A 26,182-nucleotide genomic window follows, 5' to 3' on the forward strand; every position below is an offset into this window, starting at 1 on the left:
CATTAATGAGTTAAACACTTACAGATAAAATTTCTTCTGCATATTACCTGGGGTTGACTAGAGACTCAATGGCAAATGGTGAGAATTTAAGCATGACACATGGCAGTTGACAGGAAAAATATTTTTAGGTAAGTGAGTTTGGTGCTTATTAAATTATATATAATATAAATATCACAAGGCTTGTATTGCTTTCAGACACTCCTGTCCAAATATTTTATAAACTGTATGCTTGATGGGGCCAAATAAATAAATAGACTATAAACAAAGGCCATTAGGAGAAATGCTCATATGGCATTTTTATTTTGTTCCTTTCTGTGGAAACATTTTTCACATGGAAGCAAATCTTTAAAACACATTTTTATTCTACTGAATATGTAGGTGTTTTGTTAAAGATAATAAAAAAAGGGGCACGTGGGTGGCTCAATCAGTTGAGCGTCCGACTTCGGCTCAGGTCATGATCTCACAGCTTGTGAGTTCAAGCCCCGCGTCGGGCTGTGTGCTGACAGCTCGGAGCCTGGAGCCTGGAGCCTACTTCTGCTTCTGTGTCTCCCTCTCTCTCTGCCCCTAACCCACTTGCATTCTGTCTCTGTCTCTCTCAAAAATAAGTAAACATTAAAAAAAAAGATAATAAAAAAAATTCTGGTTGACCTTAATTTGCCTGTAATTTTATGTTGAAGATTTTATTTTTACTCTGAAATTGAGATACCATAAGTCTGTATCATGTAAATGACTAATATTGGGGTAATTTTGCAATATCAAGAAGAAACACAATGAATTGGAGTAAAAAAGTTAGTCTTCATTATTGGTATAAGGGATTAAGTTACATCAGTTATTGTGTATCATTGTCTGGTTAGTGCAGAGAAATTCATTAGTTTGCTGCTGTCTTGATTGCTATGTTTGAAAGAAGAAGCTAATAGATAAAACCTTAGGGTTTTCATGGAGAAAACCATGAGCACAGAAATCAATGAAGTAACAGACTGTTGGAAATCTGCAACCTTCTCCAGATACTCTGATAAATCTCAAACTCAAAGCACAAAAGTTGTCCACATTTGTGAACTTAAAATACACACACACACACACACACACACACACACAAATAGTTGTTGAAATCAATAAGCACTGATTTTTTTAATAACAAATAAAGAAACTATTCCAAAATATTCTTGACATTATTGGTTTGAGTTTCATGTCAAATAATATTTAACTTGGTTGACTGACTTTAACAAATATGTATTGAATTGCTATTTGCAATGCACTACGGAAGAAAAACAGATTAGGAAGAAGTGGTGTCTAATTTAAGTACCAGATGTTTTTCTTGTTACATTTTTGTGCTAGAACACATGCTTCTTGAGTACAGGACAAGCAGTGAGCATTTTGTTCACTGCTGTATTTGTTAATAGCACAGTGCTTTTAGTACAGTGCACGTAGCACAGTGCTTAAGACACAGTCACTAATAAGTGCTCAATAAATATTTGCTGAGTGAGTATGAATGACAAATACAGTTTGAAAGTAAAGAAGAAAGTACCCACTAATGTTTTTAATGTTTATTTATTTATTTTGAGAAAAAGAGAGAGAACATGCAAACATGAGCTGGCAGAGAGAAAGGGAAAGAGAGAATCCCAAGCCGGCCCCTGCTGTCAGCACAGAGCCCAGCATGGGGCTTGATCCCATGAACCATGAGATTATGACCTGAGCTGAAATCAGGAGTCCAATGCTTAACCAACTGAACCATCCAGGCACCCAGAAAAGCACCCACTAATCTAAGAGTAGTCTGCACACACTGGATTGGAAAGGTTTCGAGCTTAAATGACTGTAGTGCAGTTTCAGGAGGAACTATATGACACGAACATTCTGGGTGCTATTTTTTGCTTTGAGTTTTGGAAGCAGTAAATGTCTCCTGCTAGGCCCAATACCAAAAAGAAAAAGAGCTGTTGCAAAGAGGAGTACAGAAGGGACTTAACCTGTGGTCTGTGAAAGCCATGGAAGGGCCCACAGACTGTGCACCATCTTCCTCAAGCATATGGCTGGGGAAAATCTTTTCTCTCTCAACATAGCCACCTCCTGAGTTTTGTCCCTTGAGAGTAGACTAACTTCACCAAAGAAAAATTTCGTGTTGGTGAGCTCTTTGGAAATCATTTAGGCCATTGATATCTTTAAGATGGTGAACGTTCCATGCCAAGTACAAGTTGAATTGGATGGGAAGTCTTGGCATTCTCTGCACAGATGAAGGATCTGTGAAGTTGGCACTGCCTCAGCCTTAGCTGCTTCACTGAGGAAAGATGCTCCACATGTCAGGCTTTCTACAGGGGCCTGTATTGGTGTCAACAGCCCTTCCCACAATCCCAAAAGAGGTCTTTCAATTGCTGTGAAAGTCTTCAACTTCCTCAGAGCCAAGAGCTCACAACAGTGCCTTTGCAGTAGATCTTTGTCAAGACACAAGAACACACCATGAGGCTCTTTCTTAATAGAGGAGTTTGTTGGCAATTCAGAGACAAAATTTAGAAGTGATTTGGTTTGATTAATTCTTGAAAATTTTTTAAGAGAAAGGAAAACTCCTTAGAACAGATTGATAGTGAGAAGTTCATTCCAGGACTAGCTTTATAATGGCTGATATCTTAGTCACATATATGAAGCAAATCTTTTGGTTAAATGCTGAATTTACTATTAGAGATGCTGCTGAAAAACTATGAGTTTTTTTTTGTTTTGTTTTGTTTTGTTTTGTTTTTTTTTTGTCAAGCTGCTACTGTAAATGAGGTGGCTGGAGTCAAAAACACAATATGAATTTTCTAATACTGGAGGTGAGATTGACACAGCCTTGAGAGTTTCTAGGGACAAAAATCAACAGACACTTGGCAAATGGCTTTTTCTCCTTTGAAGGTCATTTTTGTTCAGATGGCTTTAAATTGAAACAAACTGCTGACATAGATAACTTTGATGATATAGACTTAGCAAAGATAATCTCATTGACTTGAACACAAAGGGAATGATGTAATATGAATTTTGGTTATTCTTGATGCCTGCCTATCCATATGAGATCTTGTGAGCTACAGGAGCTCTGATTCCATTCGCTATTAGAGATTTCGTGAATCAGGGTTGTACCTGTTATTGCCATTAAAGTGAAATATTGACATTGATGAGATGTTGAATATATTTTAATTTCTTATCCCAGAAAAATTGCATAACCTTTTCATAAGAGTGAAAAAACTATAATTCTCAGTATTCTATGTGTAGATCAATTTCCAATATAATGAGATCTTATTTTAGATCTTATTTAAGATCTCTCTGAGATCTTATTTTCTCAGAGAGGTTTGTCATTCAAAAAAGAAAGAAAGAAATTTGAAAAGAAACTATTAAGGTGAAGAATGGGTTGATCAAGCAGTTTGCCCCTGTTTAGTGGGGGCTCCTCTGTGCTTGTTTTGTGGGACTTCTGCAACAGAATTAGCTGTTATCTTTTCTCACTCCATTTTGCTAAGCAGTGCAAACCAGAATTGGTTCTGTTACTCACACTGCAAGAGATAAAGCCACACACCAGAAAATCCATGTGGCTGACAGCATGGCAGAAAGTGAAGGTGAGAAACCAGGAAAGGGAAATAGGAATGGAAGAAGAGGGAGTTTCGTTTCCGAATGCTATTAAATCTAGCCCTGGATCTAAGGGGCAAGTGGCTTAGGAGGTGGACTCCAGTTTACTGTAAAAAATCTTGAAATAAAATTGTTACTTTAGGAGTAGTGTATAAATACATAGTGGTCACTGCTTCAAAAGAGCTAATTCTCAGCCTGATTAGGGGATTTCCGTTTTGTTAATTAGTTCAGAATTGTGATGAGGTCTCAAGGTGTTTCAGAAAATGAGAGTGGCTGATAATAGGAGACTGGGTATCGAGTTGCAGAGGCATGCATGTAAGTACAGTTGTGACAAGTTATTTCCAACCCTCTCTAGCTCTGAAGAAGTGATGCTATTATAGAATAACATGTGCAAACACTTTTATTCAGAGTGATATATTCTGATGTGAGCTTTCATGTAGTGTAGAGTTGTATGCCTTTTTTTCTTGCTGGGTTGATGATATGAAAACCATTCCTAATACAATTCAAAAGCATTCTTGAGCTCACCAAAGCGAAGGTCTGTTCTTTTATATCCAAGGCCTTATGAGCCAACCATCTGTGAGAGTAGGTATAGACTGGTTCTCACATTTTTACATACTGAAATTTTCCATTTCCTGTTTAAGACCTCTGAGAAGAATAACTGATCAGAATGGTAGGCATTTTATGTGGTTGAAAGGAAGATATACAGTAACTTCATCCTCTACAAAAGTAGTGAAAATAGCCTCTAAGCCTTCATTGATGTCTATGGATGTCTATGAAGATACAGTTTCTTGTCTGTGATGTTTGGAGGGCATTCTTAAATTTAGCAGTATAACTGTCACGGTGGATTGGGTGGTGGTGCATCCCTGTCTCCCTGTGTTTAAAGATGGCATGGATTGGGCATTCACTGGCAATGTCCAAAAGCCCCTTTTGATTTAGGACAGAAGGTTTGGGAGGGGAAGATGTATACATTTAATTTAAGATCAGGGAGAGGCAGGCTCACATAAGGAAGTATGTAATTGGTGAGAATGGTGTGGTGTGCTACTATTGAGGCTAGTCAGTAGGGTTTAATTTATGGACTTTATCTGCAGGATGAAATTTCTAATTATGTCATTTCTTTCTATCTTAATATATGTGACATCATTTTTGGATGTGCTTAAAATATTAGATTTTAGTGCTAAAATGACCTTTGAGAATACACCTTCCCAAACACTTTCTGCTGGTCTCTCTTATTTTCTAGTTGAAGTTCTTCTAAAAACTAACTTGCCTTAGGTTAGATAGCTATTTGGTGTTAGAACTTAGATGGAGTCAGACCTGATTTCCAAACAAAGGCTCTTTTCCAGTATGCCAAGTTGCTTCAAATTAAAAGAGAAAAAGAGCAACTCAATACCTCAAAGATGAATAGTCCAATTAAAAATGGGCAGAAAACATGAATAGACATTTTTATAAAGAAGACATACAGATGGCTAAAAGACACATGAAAAGATGCTCAACATCACTCTTCATCAGGGAAATGCAAATCAAAACTATCATGAGATTATTGCCTCACACCTGTCAGAATGTCTGAAATCAATAACACCAAAAAACAACAGGTATTGGTGAGGATGTGGAGAAAGGGGAAACTTCTTGCACTATTGGTGGGAATGCAAACTGGTGCAGCCACTCTGGAGAACAGTCTGGAGGTTCCTCAAAAAGTTAAAACTAGAACTACCCCACGATCCAGCAATTACACTGCTAGGTATTAACACAAGGAATACAAAAGTACTAATTCAAAGAGATACATGCACCAAGATGTTTACTGCAGCATTATCTGTAATAGCCAAATTATGGAAACAGCCCAAGTGTCCAACAACTGATGAATGGATAAAGAAGAAGAAGTGGTATGTATAAACAATGGAATATTATTCAGCCATAAAAAAAAAACAATGAAATCTTGCCATTTGCAACGACATGGATGGATCTGGAGAGTATAATGCTAAATGAAATAAGTCAGTCAGAGAAAGACAAATACTATATGATTTCACTCATGTGTGGAATTCAAGAAACAAAACAAACAAGCAAAGGGGAAAAAAAGGAGAGAAAAAGAGAGGCAAACACAAGAACAGACTCTTAACTATAGAGAACAAACTGATGGTTGCTAAAAGGGAGGTAGGTGGGGGTGATGGGTTAAACAGGTGATGGGGATTAAAAAAATAATAATAAAAATAAAAGAGAAAAAGAGAATACAAAGAAAAATATGTTTTTCTTATCTTTTATTAATACAGGATAATTAAATAATAGTATTTGTTTTCTTCCTTTTTGTGTAGCAAATATGCATGTATTGGTAAGTGGAGATTATTTTCTTAGTTTGATGTAAATAAAATGGGGGTATTAGTGTTCTTTGAAAGCTAAAGGGAACAGAAAAAAATTATTTACAGTTAGTCTTAACCAGTCTTAGGTTGTACCAACACTAGACCTATTTTTTCCTAGTTCAATGTAGAAAACACAGGAAGTAGTTGATATTTGCTTGTTTAGTGAATGAACAAATTAAATCAAACATTTATTTGGGACCTACTATATGCTAAGCTTGCTGAATGTTATCTAACCCTTAAGATTCAACTCCTTTCCCACTTCTCTCCAGAAGCTTCTGAAATCCTTTAATAAAAAGTCTTCTTCCTTTATTATATCAAAGCCCATATTATTTGCTTATCTTTTACATCTAGCAATTCTTTACAACTATTTAATTACATGACTATAAGTGCTGCTGTTTTGCATGTTACAGATTCCATTAGGAAGATTTTTAACCTCTGAGCAAATTAAAAATATTTTTGAGATTAAAATTTTGTTTACTAGAAGGTCAATTTTTTTCAAATAGTCACAGGTCTCAAGTATAGTAGGACTAATGTAAACCTTTATTTTTTATAGTAGGCTAAAACTCCAAATATTTAGATGGAACCATATAAACTAGTGAGCCTTTTACATGATAAATCTAATACTTTATTTTCTAATAAATACATGATATGAAAACAGAAAATGGGCCAAGACACAGTAGTGAAAATATGGGAAAAATCAGGAAGTATAAAAGATTATTGATGATTATTTCTCCCTTTCATATTTGTGTTTGAGCATATCTTATTCTAGTTAGTTCAAAAGGTTCATATTCAATTCAATTCAATTCAATTCAATTCAATTCAATATCTTGAAGTATGAGGAATAAAATGCCCCATACAGTCTGGAGAGAAGATATGGAGGAGGGAGCTGGCTTTTGTAGTTCATTTTCAAATAGTTGAAAAAATTTCATTTGGAAATGTGTTTCCATTTTGTCCATGTTGCCCTACTGGGAACCACTGGATTGAAGTTTTAAGGGAGTAGAAATCTACTTCATATGAGGAAAACAGTTTAATAATTAGCAAATTGGATGTTGTTTCTTGGGCTTAAATGAGCTCTTCATTTTGGATCTATTTCAGCAGAAAGTCATCAACAATTTGCTCAGAGAGGACAGGAAATGAATAGATTTGTATGTTGTAAAGGAGATTGAACTAGTAAATTCTAAATTCTCTTTATAATTTAAGAAATTATGACTCTCTTCTTGGGATCTCATTGACCTTGGATATGAATTCTTGCTGCCATTTTGAATAATAAATGAGAAAGAAGATCTGCAGTTTGTTACTAGTTAAGTGTTCCAACACTAAATATTACTCAACAAATACAACTGATCTTTGCATTTTCCTTTATTATGTAATTGATATTACTTCTAGCATCTGCTTTTACAGGTCATAGATCAAGAAGAATCTATGAGAATACAATGTTCATATTTTAAAGGATCATGTCATTATAGCAGCATACTTGGGAAAATAGTTCCTGGGATGTCTAAAATTTATATTGGGTTGTAAAACTGAAGTATGGGCCAAGGGTTAACAACCTTGAATTTTGCCCTTAAAATAAGTCACAGAAAGTCTACTTCATTATAAATACATTACTACTGAGTGGTGTCCTTCTGATTGATATGGCCAAAGCTACTTTCTTCAGCAGTCATTTAAGCACCAATTCTTCATTTTGGTTCTAAAAATGAGATGGGTTCCTCCTCCCTAACTGGGATATAAATTTTTACCTGCCAATACAGTTTGATGAGCTTGCTTATACACTGTTCACTTCCTCCACAGAGCCAGAACATGTAGTCAGCAATCATGGCACTCCTAAGAACAAGGACAAATTAAAAACAAAAAACAAAAAACAAAAAAATTTATAGGACAGAACAAAACCATAACAGGTAGTATATATAAATACTGAAGAAGAAGATTTTGTAATATATAAAATTTGACTAGACTAATATTGAGCAAAGCCCAAGCAAATTTTAGGATGTAGAAAATAGGGTTGTTTTTGCTTTCTGGGTTTTGTTTTTTGTTTTTTGTTTTTTTGGTTTTTGGTTTCTTTTTTGTAATCTAAGCTAAAAGAATAAGAAGCAAACAGCATTTGTATTCTAGATATTTTTTTCTGTTTGCACAGTATAAGAATATTTAAAGACTATGAAGGAATGCATTGTTTTGGTTGCCCCTTATTAAGCTTCAAAACCTTTATAGAGCAACACATATGTTATGGACTCTAAAATGCCTTCAAACCTAACATAGCATATGTAGCTAAGTATTGTACTGCCATGTAAGCATATCTTAGACTTTACCTGAATTAAAGATTATTTACCTCTGATTAAATTGGCCTCCTTAAAAGTAAAAATAAAAATTTCCAATTCAACAAACACTCCCCTCCCCCAACTTTTGTGTTTAATTGAATTGGTTTTAGTATCTAGTGTGTACAACCATTGAATTAGTCTTATTAAGCTGAGAAGATATTAAAAACTATTGTGCAATTGATATTAATTCATTGCTTAGCACCCTTTGGAAAAACAGTTTACTTTTATGACTGTTTCTGCTGGGCCTCTCTATTTCTTTTCTCCAGAGATTCCAAATCCAATTAAATGTGACTAGAAGTAATTCCAAATTGTAACGTTAGCCAATTAAACATATAATAATCCTGTGTACCTAATCACTAGTACCAAAAGTTTTATTTATTTAAGTAGACCTATCGCTGTGTACCCCTGAATGTTTTTCTTATCTATGCCTGCAGATATGTGTTGTTTCTTGACATCATTGTAAATTGAATTGGAAATTTCCTTTCCCTAAGTATAGGTTGTCTAAGGCACAGCAGCTATAAACTTACTATGGTACTCTGTTGAAAGAATTAAAATGTTTAGATTCTTGCTCAGGACAGACAAAAATTAGGACTTTCAAAATTAACAATGGAAAAAAAATATCGCCATTTGGAGGGTTATTCAGCTCAATATATTTCTTTTTACACAAATGGTATTGGAAAGGAGCTGTCCACCGACATTTAAAAATAAATGTCAATAGTTTAGGAATAACTAATCTTTTAAGAACCCTCTTACATTTTTCAAAGCCCTAGTTTAATGATAAGATAAAGTGAGGTAGGAGGTTTTGATGTTGTGTGAATATATAAGAAGTAGAAAAAGTTATAAAAATTACAGACAAGAGGGGACAAAAGTGAATTTCAAAATATGCATTTTGATAGAAACACTTGGAAAAATTTTCCTCTCATGACTACCTAAAAAGGAAGTCTATTTGACGGGTAGGTACCTGTCACCTAACAGAAACCCATTTAATAAATTCTGAATTTGTGAAATCAATGAAAAATGTAAAAAATCTCCCTCTCAAAGACAGCACACACATATTCATAAAATCTGTCTGATTCCTCCTCCCATTACCATATGGATATGTATTTATTTCTCAACAAACATTGATTAATGAGGATACCAACCATTAGTTAAACCAGGGATGGGAAAACGTTTTTCTTTTTTTTTTTTTTCTTTTTTTTTTCTTTTTTTTTTTTTCTGAAATTTATTGACAAATTGGTTTCCATACAACACCCAGTGCTCATCCCAAAAGGTGCCCTCCTCAATACCCATCACCCACCCTCTCCTCCCTCCCCCCCCCCATCAACCCTCAGTTTGTTCTCAGTTTTTAACAGTCTCTTATGCTTTGGCTCTCTCCCATTCTAACCTCTTTTTTTTTTTTTTCCTTCCCCTCCCCCATGGGTTCCTGTTAAGTTTCTCAGGATCCACATAAGAGTGAAACCATATGGTATCTGTCTTTCTCTGTATGGCTTATTTCACTTAGCATCACACTCTCCAGTTCCATCCACGTTGCTACAAAAGGCCATATTTCATTTTTTCTCATTGCCATGTAATATTCCATTGTGTATATAAACCACAATTTCTTTATCCATTCATCAGTTGATGGACATTTAGGCTCTTTCCATAATTTGGCTATTGTTGAGAGTGCTGCTATGAACATTGGGGTACAAGTGGCCCTATGCATCAGTGCTCCTGTATCCCTTGGATAAATTCCTAGCAGTGCTATTGCTGGGTCATAGGGTAGGTCTATTTTTAATTTTCTGAGGAACCTCCACACTGCTTTCCAGAGCGGCTGCACCAATTTGCATTCCCACCAACAGTGCAAGAGGGTTCCTGTTTCTCCACATCCTCTCCAGCATCTATAGTCTCCTGATTTGTTCATTTTGGCCACTCTGACTGGCGTGAGGTGATACCTGAGTGTGGTTTTGATTTGTATTTCCCTGATAAGGAGCGACGCTGAACATCTTTTCATGTGCCTGTTGGCCATCCGGATGTCTTCTTTAGAGAAGTGTCTATTCATGTTTTCTGCCCATTTCTTCACTGGGTTATTTGTTTTTCGGGTGTGGAGTTTGGTGAGCTCTTTATAGATTTTGGATACTAGCCCTTTGTCCGATATGTCATTTGCGAATATCTTTTCCCCTTCCGTTGGTTGCCTTTTAGTTTTGTTGGTTGTTTCCTTTGCTGTGCAGAAGCTTTTTATCTTCATAAGGTCCCAGTAATTCACTTTTGCTTTTAATTCCCTTGCCTTTGGGGATGTGTCAAGTAGGAGATTGCTACGGCTGAGGTCAGAGAGGTCTTTTCCTGCTTTCTCCTCTAAGGTTTTGATGGTTTCCTGTCTCACATTTAGGTCCTTTATCCATTTTGAGTTTATTTTTGTGAATGGTGTGAGAAAGTGGTCTAGTTTCAACCTTCTGCATGTTGCTGTCCAGTTCTCCCAGCACCATTTGTTAAAGAGGCTGTCTTTTTTCCATTGGATGTTCTTTCCTGCTTTGTCAAAGATGAGTTGGCCTGGCCATACGTTTGTGGGTCTAGTTCTGGGGTTTCTATTCTATTCCATTGGTCTATGTGTCTGTTTTTGTGCCAATACCATGCTGTCTTGATGATGACAGCTTTGTAGTAGAGGCTAAAGTCTGGGATTGTGATGCCTCCTGCTTTGGTCTTCTTCAAAATTCCTTTGGCTATTCGGGGCCTTTTGTGGTTCCATATGAATTTTAGGATTGCTTGTTCTAGTTTCGAGAAGAATGCTGGTGCAATTTTGATTGGGATTGCATTGAATGTGTAGATAGCTTTGGGTAGTATTGACATTTTGACAATATTTATTTTTCCAATCCATGAGCAGGGAATGTCTTTCCATTTCTTTAAATCTTCTTCAATTACCTTCATAAGCTTTCTATAGTTTTCAGCATACAGATCCTTTACATCTTTGGTTAGATTTATTCCTAGGTATTTTATGCTTCTTGGTGCAATTGTGAATGGGATCAGTTTCTTTATTTGTCTTTCTGTTGCTTCATTGTTAGTGTATAAGAATGAAACTGATTTCTGTACATTGATTTTGTATCCTGCAACTTTGCTGAATTCCTGTATCAGTTCTAGCAGACTTTTGGTGGAGTCTATCGGATTTTCCATGTATAATATCATGTCATCTGCAAAAAGCGAAAGCTTGACTTCATCTTTGCCAATTTTGATGCCTTTGATTTCCTTTTGTTGTCTGATTGCTGATGCTAGAACTTCCAGCACTATGTTAAACAGCAGCGGTGAGAGTGGGCATCCTTGTCGTGTTCCTGATCTCAGGGAAAAAGCTTTCAGTTTTTCCCCGTTGAGGATGATGTTAGCTGTGGGCTTTTCATAAATGGCTTTTATGATCTTTAAGTATGTTCCTTCTATCCCGACTTTCTCAAGGGTTTTTATTAAGAAAGGGTGCTGGATTTTGTCGAAGGCCTTTTCTGCATCGATTGACAGGATCATATGGTTCTTCTCTCTTTTTTTGTTAATGTGATGTATCACGTTGATTGATTTGCGAATGTTGAACCAGCCCTGCATCCCAGGAATGAATCCCACTTGATCATGGTGAATAATTCTTTTTATATGCTGTTGAATTCGATTTGCTAGTATCTTATTGAGAATTTTTGCATCCATATTCATCAGGGATATTGGCCTGTAGTTCTCTTTTTTTACTGGGTCTCTGTCTGGTTTAGGAATCAAAGTAATACTGGCTTCATAGAATGAGTCTGGAAGTTTTCCTTCCCTTTCTATTTCTTGGAATAGCTTGAGAAGGATAGGTATTATCTCTGCTTTAAACGTCTGGTAGAACTCCCCTGGGAAGCCATCTGGTCCTGGACTCTTATTTGTTGGGAGATTTTTGATAACCGATTCAATTTCTTCGCTGGTTATGGGTCTGTTCAAGCTTTCTATTTCCTCCTGATTGAGTTTTGGAAGAGTGTGGGTGTTCAGGAATTTGTCCATTTCTTCCAGGTTGTCCAATTTGTTGGCATATAAGTTTTCATAGTATTCCCTGATAATTGTTTGTATCTCTGAGGGATTGGTTGTAATCATTCCATTTTCATTCATGATTTTATCTATTTGGGTCATCTCCCTTTTCTTTTTGAGAAGCCTGGCTAGAGGTTTGTCAATTTTGTTTATTTTTTCAAAAAACCAACTCTTGGTTTCGTTGATCTGCTCTACAGTTTTTTTAGTTTCTATATTGTTTATTTCTGCTCTGATCTTTATTATTTCTCTTCTTCTGCTGGGCTTAGGCTGCCTTTGCTGTTCTGCTTCTAGTTCCTTTAGGTGTGCTGTTAGATTTTGTATTTGGGATTTTTCTTGTTTCTTGAGATAGGCCTGGATTGCAATGTATTTTCCTCTCAGGACTGCCTTTGCTGCATCCCAAAGCGTTTGGATTGTTGTATTTTCATTTTCGTTTGGGGAAAACGTTTTTCTATAAAGGGTCAGATAGTAAATATTTTAGGCTCTGCAGGCCATGTGGTCTTACAACTACTCAACTTTGCCTTGTGGAAGGAGCGATAAGCAATAGTAAACAAATGAATGGGGTTGTGTTCCATAAGACATTATTTCCAAAAATATATGGGAGGCTGGACTTGGTATAGTTTGCCTAACTCTAAGATAAATGATGAGGTTGAGCAACAGGTGGCCAGCATCGATATGCCTGTCGGTTAACAGGCACCAGCTTCTATATGTCCTGGCCACAGGCCCCCTAAAACATTTCAGTCTACTGTTTTCTCTTTAGGGACAATGTATACATTGTACTAAAACTGTTGTGCAGAGTTCAAGAAAGAAACTTTACAAATTTGAAACATGCAAAAAGTGTAAAAGATAATCCTGGATCATAGGCACAGAGGCTTGAGTTAAATAAAAGCTAAACTGATAGTTTCTATCATATTAGTGATTGTTATTCTTAGATGAGAACAATTGTGAAGAGAAAAAGGTCACGACAGTGGATTTCTAGAGCTCTCCTGAATTTTTAATGCTTTTGATGGTTTGGTTTTGAGTTGACCATTGTAAAAATAAGGAGTTTTAGGGGCGCCTGGGTGGCGCAGTCGGTTAAGTGTCCGACTTCAGCCAGGTCACGATCTCGCGGCCCGTGAGTTCGAGCCCCGCGTCAGGCTCTGGGCTGATGGCTCAGAGCCTGGAGCCTGTTTCCGATTCTGTGTCTCCCTCTTTCTCTGCCCCTCCCCCGTTCATGCTCTGTCTCTCTCTGTCCCAAAAATAAATAAATGTTGGAAAAAAAAAAAAAAAAGGAGTTTTAGTACTTTTATTAATGTCTTCCAAAAGTTGCTTTTTCTGTAATTACATGCTGCCAAATTGCTACATTCTTTAATTTTTTCAATGTTTAATTATCCTAGAGAGAGAGAGAGACAGACAGACAGAGCACGAGTTGGGGGTGGGCAGAGAGAGAGGGAGACACAGAATCCGAAGCAGGAGCCAGGCTCTGAGCTGTCTGGACAGAGCCTGGTGCGGGGCTTGAACTCACAAGCCACGAGATCATGACCTGAGCTGAAGTCGGCCACTCAGCGATGGAGCCACCCAGGTGCCCCACACTGCTACATTCTTAAATATGATTTTATTATACCTGGGGGCTCAAGTCTTTTTCCAAAGGAACACATCTCCAAATTTATATTGAAACAAGCGAGGAATTGAGATTTATTGAAATTTATTATCTGACCTCAGCAAAGCACAATTCTTATAATAGTAAAAAAGATACTTGTATTAAATAACAAAGTATGGTTTCATAAAGTCACATGTTGGCTGATACATTTTTCATAAGTGTTAGATTTATTTTAATATTGGGAACACAATTTACATCGTAGTTGCTTTGACCCCATTTTCTTCCCAGTGGAAGTGGCAGTTATGCTTTTACCACCCACCTTCCTTTGTTTGGTCTTCTATCACAGCTCTGCCCTACAGCTTAGCCTTTATAAGTCAGTATAAAATTCAGTGGAGGAACATGAAAAGAGCATGGAAATAACATTATACCATGCAGGACTTGTGAGGCAAGAGACAGGGGTTTTTCATCATGCTGAATTTATAAAGGGCAAAGATAATTAATTAATCAACTCAGAGCATCTACAAGGAGTCAAGTACCTTGTGGGATCCTGGTCCTGTCAGACTCACCTCATGAATCGAATGTAAACGGTATCTGTGATTCTTCCTACTTTCACTCAGGTATCTCTGTTTACCTTTAGACCAATATCCTGGAGGCTAGTCAATGTGATTCAACGTTGCTTCTAAATGTCTTTGTTTTGTTTTCATTATTCTACTCAACTTATTTTCATTAATCTACCAAATATTGTGGCTGCACTGGAACTGTAGGATCATGTTAGCAAAACCCTTTTAATTGACAGTGAGTGGTTTCATATCTGTCCCTTTTGGACTTTTTTTAGTGCTAAGCACCAGGTTAAGCATTTTACATGGCAGAGTGTGAACCCGACCACCCACCCACCCACTCATGCACACTTCTGCATCAGATCTCATTCCACCCATGGGACTGTCCAGTAATTCATTCTTTCTTCCTTGTTTCTTTTCTTTTCTCTTTTTCATTTTCTTTTTCTTTTTTCCCCTGGAGCTTTTCTACCAGCATACAGAAATGCTGTTGTTTCTGCCATCTTAAAGTAAAACACCCCAAAAGCCTCTCTTGATCCACTTCCCTTCCAATTATCATCTTAATGCTTTCCTTCTGTATAAAAAAACAAACAACAAACCCACAAAAACTCCTTGAAAAAGCTGTGTGTACCCTGTATCTCGAATATCTCTCTTCCTGCTCTCCTCTGACCTTGCTCCAACAAGGCTCTCATTCCTACTACTTCCCTGAAACTGCTCTCTTCAATGCTATTAAAGGTCTCCATGCTGCTACAACAGTGGTTCAGTTCTCAGTCTTCATTTTGCATGGACCCTTGGGTGCAAGTGATGCGACTGCTTGTTCCCTCTTCCAGTATATACTTTCCCAGTTGGCTTCCGCAACTCTGCTCTTTCGGGTTTCCCTCCTATCTTATTGGTTGCCCTTTTCCATCTCCTTTTCCGCTATCTTCTCATCTCCCTGGGTCCCTACTTTTGGAGTACCCAAGGGCACAATGCTTGGACCTCTTCTCTTTCCTTCCAAATGTAATTTCTTGGTGATTTCACCAGTTTCATGATTTTAAATACAGTCGATGGGTTGACAACACTTACATTTATATCCTGAATTTAAAACCTCTTTTTGGATCTCGAGACTCTTGCAGAAATTATCTTCCTCACATCTCTACTTGGATACCCAATAGGTATTTCAAATATAATCTTTCTATACCCGAGACTCTGACCCTCCTTACTTCCCTTCTTACAGTCTCTACTGGTCCCCTCCATCTATCCAATTTCTCAGGCCAAAAAATTAAAATTAGTGCTCCGGAGCAGGTCACTACTGTGCTTAAAACTGCAAAGGCTTCTTGTCTCACTCAGAGTAAAAATCAGTTTTGAAAATGGCAATTGAGCCCCCTGCCATCTTGTCTCTGATCTTATTTCCTTTTTACTCTGCTCCAGACAAACTGTCTACCCTGCTGCTGCAGGTACACAACTGCCTCTGGGATTCTGCATTTGACAGTCTGTCCTGGGATATTCTTTCTCTAAATGCCCCCTGATCTCCTGGCTCAACTTCAGGTCTTTTTCTCAGTGAGGACTACCCTGACCACATTCCACTACTATCCATACCAAAGCCTAAAATATTTACTATCTGGGTCTTTACTGGAATGCAACCTTCCTGAAGGCAGGGATTTCTGTCTGTTTTATTTACTGCTCTATCCCCAGTGCCTAGAACAGTGTCAGTGTGGTAGTCACACAATAAACGTTTATTGAGTTAATGACCACACACTATCTAATTTTTTTAAGTCAAAATAATTAAATTCGTGTTACAAAAAAAAAAAAATCAAAACTGAGGACTATAGAGTTACATAGCTTACTAGGATTCTAACACAAGCAGTCTGGCCCTGGATTACTTCTCCGCTCCTATTTGACAGAATGCTTTTGTTCTGAAGGTGGCAGGGAATGCAGTGACAAGGTGGGCTTTGTCAATTTAATTTGTCCAATGTAGAATCCAACATTTAGCTCATATGAGAGTTTAATAAATGCTAATGGATGCTGATTTATTTTTTACATAAATTAAAAAGGAAAGGTACCAGGAAGCACATTAGCCTATTATGTTGTATCTAAAATTATTTTTAACATGATGGCTTCAGTCATGTGTCAACAGCTATGGTTTCCCTGCAAGCCTATTCTACTATTCTTTTGATACTACATTTGAGCTTATTTTAGAAAATTGTTTATGAAGTCACATTTAATTTACTTAATACATCTGTTAAATGTAAAAGGGTCAAAATCTGGCTTTTAAATATATATGCTTCTAAAATAAAAGATTTTTGTGTGATAACTCAGCTTATTGTGAATCAAATCCCATTCCTACAGAACAGTAAATACACAATATAAGAATGTGACATGCTATTATTAAGATAGGTACCAGCTTTGTTTTCCAAACTAATAGCATACAAGGATCACAGTGTATAAGCATTTTCATGCCAGCTGACTTTACAGATTGAATATTTACAAACAGACTGTGTAATTCTAAGTATATTCAAAGCATATACTTTGACATTTCTCAAGGCCTCTGATCATATGCAGAATTTGTAACATTTCTACTCAGTGTGGCCACTTGGTGGTGTAAAACAATAAGATATGGGTAAACAAAAGAAAATCACAGCACACAATCAGCTGTGTGTTCTCATAGGGCTGACTGGCTGGGACCTTGAAAAGTCATTCGTTCATCACCTTGCCTTTAGGCAGGATCACACTTAAACCTTTCAAATGAGACTGATGAGAATCTATTCTGTTTTAAAGACCTCCACAGAAGGACACTGCTCTGCTTTCCTCACTGAGTCCAGAGTTTCATAGCCATAAATAGCATCTTCTGCTGTTTTAGTCTCCTGGTTTCAGTTCTTTCTCCTGGGTTAGTGCAACCTAACTAGACCTTATCCTGTGAATAGCAGTTCTACATATTCTTACAAAAATTTATTAATCTCTCTTCCCTAGGTTAATTAATTAACCCCAGTTGCTTTAATCTTTCTCCATGGGCCCCCTTTGCTTGACATTAGTCAGTTTCATGATTGTTTTTTCAGTTGGTTTAGGTTCCGCCTTTTCTTCCTTCTATACTCGGAAATTGACCTCTCTCAAGAGTCTAAGGATAATCTTACGGTGTTTGTATGCAGCTATTTCACTTATGTAACTGGTATAGATACTTCATAGAAGTGCATCTATTGGATAGTTCTAACTACAGAATCCTTCCCTATTGTCAACATACCTAGGAGGCTGTTTCCTTTCTCCTGTACTTAAAAAAGCTAAAGAACATATGTATGCATATATATATATATATATATATATATATATATGTTGTTAACTTAGATAAATTAATATTGATCAAAGTTTATAGTCCTTTTGAATATAAATACACACTAATATGGAAAAGATTATATTCTGATCAGGAAGAGAATCAAACTATCAAACCCACTCAAGCAAACACACACACATACGTGCGTGCAAAGCTTCTTTTTGTAGGCTCACATATTTTCCACACAGTGATCTCTAAAAACAACGTAAATATAAAATACCTCAAATAGAATCCGAGCCCCTTCTGTGGTCTACTCTTCTTGTAATAGGTTGGCCTTGTTTTTCTCTTCAAAACACCTTCCATCATCCTCCAGTCACCTGTGGCTTATTCAGTTGCTCAAAGTAAATAGGATTTTTCCTGCCTTGGGGCATTTGCGTATTAAGGCCCTCCTACCTGGAATCTATTCCTTTCATTTTTTACCTGGCGTCCTCTTCTCAGGATTTGGCCCTTTCGACTTTAGCTTAAATATTGGCAATCTCCTCAGTGAGGCCTTCTCTGGCCACTCTGTGTAAAAAAGTTCTGCCTTATGATCCCTCAACTAAAAATTTACCCTTTTCCTGAATAAGTCTCACATTTTGTAATTCCTGGTTAGTTTAACTATTACCTTCTTTTCCTAGACCTATTACTGTTCAATATGGTAGCCACTAGCCATATGTGGATATTTATATTTAAAATAATTAATAATTAATTTTAATTAAAATTAAAACTCAAAACCCAGTTTCTCACATACATAAGGCATATTTCAGGTGCTCAATAGCCACATGTGGCTAGTGGCTACTACGCTGACTGACATGGAGCATCCCCATCAACACTGTAAGTTTTAGTAGCAACACTCTCACACACATCGTGTTTAATCAAACATCTGGAGTGGTTGATTTTATGTGTCAACTTGACTGGGCCACAGGGCACCAAGATGTTTGATTAAACATGATGTCTGTGAGAGTGTTTCTGGGTGAGGTTAACATTTGAATCTGTACACTGAGTAAAGCAGATTGTCCTTCCTGATATGGGTATGGCTCATCTAATCCCTTGAAGGCCTGATAGAATGAAAAGGCTGAGTAAAGGAGAATTCCCTTTCTGAATGTTATTGAGTTGGGACATCAGTCTTCTCCAGCCTTTGGACTCAAACTTGGATTGGAACTTATACCATCAGCTCTCTAGGGTCTCACGCCTTTGGCCTCAGACTGGAACTAAACCTGTGGCTCTCCTGAGCCTCCAGTTTGCCAAACTACAGATCTTAGGACTTCTCCGCCTCCACAACTGCATGAACCAATTCCATATGTTTATACATCCTATTGGTTCTGTTTCTCTGGAGAGGGCTCAATAATTTATATCTGCTTTTGTTCACACTGTGCTCTGGGTATCTTTTCCCTTCACTCCACTACCCCTAGTCATTTGATACTCATCAGGAGGCTCAGCCCCTACAGTGTTCTGAGGTCAAGTATTTCAGTGGTTGATGAGCACTGAAGAAGTTATTTGTAGGCTTTGTGACAAGTCTGCCTCTGTGCCTAACTGCTCAATTCTAATAGCTGAGAGTTGTCCCTGAGACCAAGTCTCTACCTTTTGCAGACCAAATCTAGTTAATGTGTTCCTGTCTTGACTGTAAGTCCAGATTTTGATTAAACTGGGGTTCTAGATATGCTTGCTCCTACAAGATTGACCAGGAATGAATACTAGCTTTTCTTGAAGTTCACTGCCTGCTTCTAGTCTGAAATTTCAAATATTGCCTGTCTTTAGATTCTCAATTGATAACAAGAAAAAGCAATAATAATAGTATTACTGTTGTTACTATTTGTAACAGCAACCAATATTTATAAAGTGCTTACCACATATATAGTAAGTGTTTTTATGTTGCATTTGATTCTTTTTATTAAAAATGTTTATTTTTGAGAGAGAGAGAGAGAGAGAGAGAACCACCCAGACATCTCATTTAATTCTTGAAACCAAGCTATGAAATGAGGAAACTGAGGTTCCTTAAATCGAGGAGGCTGATTTCTAAAAACATTGATAGCAGGTCAGGATTCAACCAGATATATTTGTCATAAAATTTTGGCCTCTTAACCAGGGTTCTGTACTGCTTCCATGTTGCCATTATTTTTCTGTGCATCTTCTACCAGACTCTATTATCTTGTGTTGGGCTTCCCTGATGCTCATTTCTTGCCAACCTGCTGACCACTGATAAACTCTCCAAAAACCATATTCCCGTGATTGATTAAGGGGGGGGTGGCCTCTGCCTGAGGCCTGGTCCTCCTCCTTTACTCCCATCCCATGCTTATCTCACTAGCAGTCATGTCTTCTTGTTAGTTCTGGCTTATTAATCTGACACAGTTAACTTTTCCTTTCCTGGCCATGTCAAGAGATGTGTCATTACTTCCGTAGAAAATATATGTCTGGTTGAAGTGGTCTAGATGAGTAGAATTCATTTTAGATTACATATGAAGGTTTGATTTTGATTGTGATTATTTTTGTTCTGTGTGGAGAAACCAAATATGCCTATCAATATTATTAGGAAATATTTATTATGTTTATTACAATAGGCAAGGTTGGGCGTCATGGTAACATGGAAATGTATAAATACATGATGTTGACCTTCATGAACTGCCAAAATAACTATTGATATAACAGCCATATTTGAAAAGAGTAACCAAAATATAAGGCGGTTTTATAGCCATTAAGAACTATGCAAATGTTAAGTACATAATGTTAACTAAGAAGTACAGAGCAGTAAAGGGGGAAATGATGACTCTTGGCTGCAATGGACTGATTCAGTCCTGAGACCTGAAGAATGGCTAGCATTATTTTTAAGTGATGATGAAGAAAAGGGAGGTTTCGTGATTTTTGTTTGTTTGTTTTCCAGAGACATTATTACATGCAAGAGCATTGAAAGCAGAAAGTATAATACAGGTTCTAGGGAGAGTCAGATGGTTTTGTGTAAAAGAATAAAGGGAAGAAAGACACGAAAATTATGTTCTGGACAGGTTATGGTAGGCCTTGGAGTCCAGGCAAGCGAATTTGAACTTTGTCTTATAGACATTGGGGAATAATTGAAGGATTTTTGGCAGGGAGAATAACATGAAAACTTCTAGTTTTAAGATCTCAGCCACTGGTGGTCTGGATTCTATGATGGGGAGGACAACTTATCCAGCCAGGATCTTTCAGACTTGTGTTTAATAGGGACAATGACAGCCTGTGGCTATATTGGTGGCATTGCTGAGATGTCTACTTTTACGTGGTTTTATAAGCAGTGTCCCTTGACATCTGGACCCATTTGCTTTCCAGGACAAAGAAGATGGTCTGGGGCACCAGGGTCCTGATAGGGCAATATGGATACAGAAAGGGGACTGAGTACACATTTTTATTAGATTCATATTTGGATACTTCATGAATTCTTTCATTCTACAAAGATGGAGATTCTAAGATGAATATGCCATTTTCTATCATTAGGATCTAATGGAGATGCAAACATATAGAGTTAATTATATCACAGTGAGTAAACTGGAATAATTGATATATAAATTAATGCAGTTGTGAGGACTGGTGTGTTTGGGGAGGGGGAACTGGAAGAGATGAAAGCCTGGATCAGCCTAAATGCTGAGCAGGAGTTAGCCAAGCAAAGGGAGAATGCCCTAAGAAAGTCATCCTAGGCATAAGGTACAACTTGATCACAGGCTCATAAGTTAGGAGGAAGAGTAGGAACCTCCAACAGGATCATCTTACTGAGTTCAGATCAGGCAAAGAAAGCATGGGGAAGGCACAAAGGAGCATGGGTTTCATCATGTAGATTTTAAGTACAGAGTGACATGGAATGTTCTGTGGTTTAGAGAGAGAATCTTGGCAACTCTTTAGAGGATGCATTTGAAGGTGACAAGACTGGAAGTGGGAGCTCATCGTAGGAGTTCTGAGAGACAATGCATGAGCCTTAACGAGGCAGTGACTACAGACAAATGGGAAATTGAGATATTGGCACCATTCTTTAGGACAAAGTTAAATGACAAAGGCATGTGAGAAGGAATTTGAATCCTTAAATATGGTAATATGCCAGGCCCTGTGGTGACTGGTGTCAGACACTAGAGGCAGTTTCCATAAAGGAATATCCTGTTAATCTTGTGATAAAGAAAAACCTAAAGATGAACTTGTTTCTTTTCCAGATGAATGGACTAGTATCTGATTCTCAAGAAAATAATAGATAATGATAAGAAAATAATGGGCTTAGCCTGAAACCAACATTATAACTCTTGGGTAGAGATTGACTGGTATAAACCGACATCAACTTATGTAACGTGCTGCCTTGACTCCCTGAAAAGCACTGATGAAGCCTGATAAAGCTAAGTTGTTTTTTTGGTGCTCATTCTTGAAGATTTCCCCCTGGAGCATTCTTCTAGGGAATGTTCCTGCCCGTGATCTGTCTCCTGTCTCACCTTATCACGGATCACTCTCCCATGACCAAGAATTGAACCCCCATCTTTGGAACATTTATTCATCAGCAGAGGGCGCCCTCACCTTTTGGTATTTGTGAAAATTCAGAAAACGTGTTTCTCTAATCTTGAACAGGATTATAAAGTTTCATCCAACTTCTTGCGGGATCAAAGGGGTAGGGACAAAATTAGGAAAAAACAGGGCATGTCATCTTAGGTCATCCTGAAAAGGGACAAAAGCTAGAGGAGAGTCTGGCTATACAAAACCAGGCAACCCTGAATCTAATTTTGCTTTCAGTAGTTCAAACCAGCAGTTTCTGAAGCCAATATAAAATGTAAAGCAGTTGGAAAGAAGACTGTACAGAGCAGAAAATAAACCCATTCACAGCAAAGGAACAGCTTTCAGCGAAAGAGGCCAGAACTAAATCTTGTTACTCCCTAGAAATAAGAAAAGTACAGTCTTACTGCTTGCCATTCTATCTCTTGGTCTCTGCTTGGGTAGGGAAGCATCTCAGAATATATAGAGATTATGATGAACCATCCTGAGTATTTTGCATATTGCGTAAGTGGACTGCAATCATAAACTCAGCTGCCTATTTCTCAAGATCTAGTGACCCCCAGGTAAAGACAGAGAAAGTGAGGACGAAATGTGATTAGTGGACACAGGCAGATTTTAATACAGTAAGGTGTTTTTTTTGGAACTTTTTTTGTAATCAGTTTTCCGTCTGAACCAAAGGATACATACACTCTGGTGAGGTTTTCAAGGTAGCCTACAGACACGCATTTAAACCACAGTTTACTGAAATAATATACATTTAACAGTTATGCAATGTTTTACTAATAAAATAAGACCAAATAAAAGAGTAAAGTAACATAACACATCTGAATTTTTAACTGAATAGAAGCAGGTTTCATTTTCAGTGTTTCTCAGTAGTGGTCACTCTTGGCAATTTTAAGCAGTTACAGTTTGTGTTGTGTGGGACCGTCCTGTGCACTGCAGGGGGCAGCACCTCTGGGCACCCCATTCTATATGCCAATAGTACTTGCCAGTTACTTTGAAAACCAAAAGACCCTCACCCACTTCCCATGAATGATATAGAGAGGGTCTGAGAGCCACTTGGAGATGTTTATTGGTATTCTGAAAGGGAACCACAGGCACTTCAAAAGTTGATGGGACAGATTTTAAAGTTTGTTGTTGTTTTTTTTAGGTTGAGTTTTACTTTATAATATTTCTTAGCTGAGACCATTTTCCTTATCCGTCTTGAGCAGGATAATTTTTTTTCCTCTCAAATGGAACAAAAAAGGCAAGCCAGAAGAAAACTGTTGGAAGTTTCTATTCAGTTAAAAATTCATACGTATTAAGTCACTTTTCTCTTTCATTTGCTGTTATTTTATTAATAAAATATTGTATAATTGTTAAATGTATGTCATTTTAGTAAACTGTGGTTTAAGTGGGTGTCTATAGGCTGCTTTAAAAACCTTACCACAGTGTATGTATACTTTGTTTTTAATGGGAAATGGATTCCAATGTTGGAAGAGTATATATATCTTAGAAAAGTTCCCTGAGGTATAATAAAGTAAGCACCAAGCACAGAGAAAAAAAAAGGAGAAAGAGAAATAAATATTGTTTGCATGATCCTACATGAAGGCTGAACCCAGGCTATGGAGCCATGCATCTTACTTACTCTTTTATAACTTGCTTGACCTTGGACAAGTCCCTTAATCCTAGCAATCTATGGTCCATCTCTAGAATGGAGATGATTTTAATAATACCTATATTCTGGAGGGGTGTGTGTGTGTGTGTGTGTGTGTGTGTCCATAATTATATGTGTAAAACAATCTGAAATCTATGAAACAATCTACAAATTTCAGGTTGAAACCATTATTTTTAACATGATTGTTGCCAACCTGAGGGTGAATGTGGTAGATGGCGAGGGTCAGAAGTTGAGTCAGATGTTCCCAACTCAGGCAAGTTTGGTTCCTATACTGAAAGGATAGGAACGGTGTGAAAGCAGGTCAGAATAAGTTGGATGTAAGCTGGGGGAAAGGCACATTATACCTAGGGAATGTCCTCATATTAATATGGTCAAAATTGTTACATGGGATACTTGACACTTAAGTGGATCTTTAAAGCGATTTTATATGTAGCATTCTCAGTGTAATCTAGATAGAAAAACCTCCACAAACACCACCACCACCACCACTATTAACAACAAAATTTTTGTGAAAATCTCGGGAAGATACAATGAAGAGTCTGTTGTCCACATGTGAACAGCTCACTGGTGGAAGACTGGCTCATGCTTCCAAGACAGCAGAGGGTCATAAAAATAACATATAAGCATTTGTTGATTTTATAAGTGATATATATTCAGGGTGGACATTTGGCAAAATTATGATGTGTTCAGATTTGCTTTTCACACTTTTCTAGACCTCTTTAAATAGTCTGTGCCTCTGCTGTGGCATCTCTTTTCTTATTTTCTGATGTACTCTATTAATATTCTGGCCAGCAAAGAGCCTCCACAGAAAAACCCACCTTCACCTGGCCTTAATGCACTATTACAGGATTCAGCTTCTCCCTCTCTCAATATTTTCCTTAATTTAAGCATATCCATTCTGCTTCTCATTTTTTTCAAGGCAATATTACATCTAGAGATAAATAGGCAATTTTTAAGGCATCAAAAAATCCTCTGCCCCAAAAATGTTTCTCTCAATGACTTGAAGTGCCATAAAATGACACATTAGTCTCTTCTTTAGGTCGAAATATTAAATGGCATTGCACATTTGTGTTTTCTCTGAAGGCGAAGGCATTATCATTTCTTTTTATTAATTTTTTTTAACATTTATTTATTTACTTTTGAGAGACAGAGACAAACAGAGCACAAGTAGGGGAGGGGCAGAGAGAGAGGGAGACACAGAATATGAAGCAGGTTCCAGGCTCTGGGCTCTCAGCACAGAGCCCGATGTGGGGCTTGAACCCAGGAACCATGAGATCATGACCTGAGCCGAAGTCGAATGCTCAACTGACTGAGCTGCTCAGGCGCGCTGGCATTATCATTTCTTAATAACTTGTAATAAGTTATTTTCATCAGATTAATAGGCAATATAGCACAGGAATTGAGAATGTAGACATGAGAGCTAGACTGCCTTTATTTAAACCCTAATGATGTTATTTGCTATCTGTGATTTCAGTCAAATTGCCTAACCGTTCTGTGCCTCAGTTTCCTCATATTACCATGCAAAAATAATAGTTGCCAACCTCACAGGATTGTCAGAAGGATTAAATATTCTGCTATATGTAATGCACATAGAGAAGTGGAGAACATAGAGTACTTGGGAAGCACTCAGTAAGTGTTAGCTTGCAAATTATTATTCTGCCCAGACATTAGCACTGATATTTAGGAAAATGAAATACACATTGCTTCACTGAGAAGCTTGTACCCAAACAGGCTTGTTTAGACTGCTTCAAAAGTGTATTGATTTTCTAGGTTATTAAATTTTTTTTCTTGAACTTAAAAGACTTATAGAAGCTTGTAACTAACATAGGTAGTGTAGTTTTGTGAGCCTACAGAATGAATGCTACTCTCTTGATGCAGCCTTCTTGAACCCTTATTATACTTAAACATTCTTGCATTCCACCCTGTCATACATTTTGCTTGTAAGTCTTCCCTTAGAGCCCTTTAACTTTCCCTTGTAGATTAGCTATTGGTATTCTTTAAAAGCGTTTCTGATATAGTATAATTTTGTGGAGGGCAGGAATCACGTCTCATTCATCATTATGAATCCACTGGAGCCTTGCACAGTATAGACACTTGCTACATGATTATCAGATGAATGGATAACTGAAAGATCCATAAGGCCAGAGATTTTTGAAGGTGTGCTCATTGCTGTATCCCCAAGTATCTAAAACAGTGATTGGCACATAGTAGGTCATCAATAAATATTTGCTGATGATTTCATTAAAAGAAGGAAGGCACAGATGTGCTGCTGAAGTTAAATGGGATTCTGCATATGAAACCTGAGTTACATTAAATATTTTGAGATCTATTCCTCCAGGAAAAAAAAGTACATTGGGGAAGCAAACTATGG

General features: G+C 37.3%; 1 protein-coding gene and 1 long non-coding RNA gene across 5 annotated transcripts in view; one reads left to right on the forward strand and one right to left on the reverse strand.

Moving 5' to 3' along the window:
- The window catches only part of LOC125175193 (uncharacterized), a 256,162-nt gene that overhangs the window by 125,808 nt on the left and 104,172 nt on the right, over positions 1-26,182 (forward strand). The gene's annotated exons all lie outside the window — the stretch shown is intronic.
- Positions 1-26,182, reverse strand: part of SPATA16 (spermatogenesis associated 16) — a 251,744-nt gene that overhangs the window by 82,622 nt on the left and 142,940 nt on the right. For both annotated transcript variants that reach the window (XM_047875541.1, XM_047875540.1), the window contains exon 5: positions 7,667-7,751. In XM_047875541.1, the coding sequence (XP_047731497.1) occupies positions 7,667-7,751 (85 nt within the window). The remainder of the gene's footprint in view (positions 1-7,666; positions 7,752-26,182) is intronic.

The sequence above is a fragment of the Prionailurus viverrinus genome, chromosome C2, assembly GCF_022837055.1.
Source record: "Prionailurus viverrinus isolate Anna chromosome C2, UM_Priviv_1.0, whole genome shotgun sequence".
Classification (NCBI taxonomy): domain Eukaryota; kingdom Metazoa; phylum Chordata; class Mammalia; order Carnivora; family Felidae; genus Prionailurus; species Prionailurus viverrinus.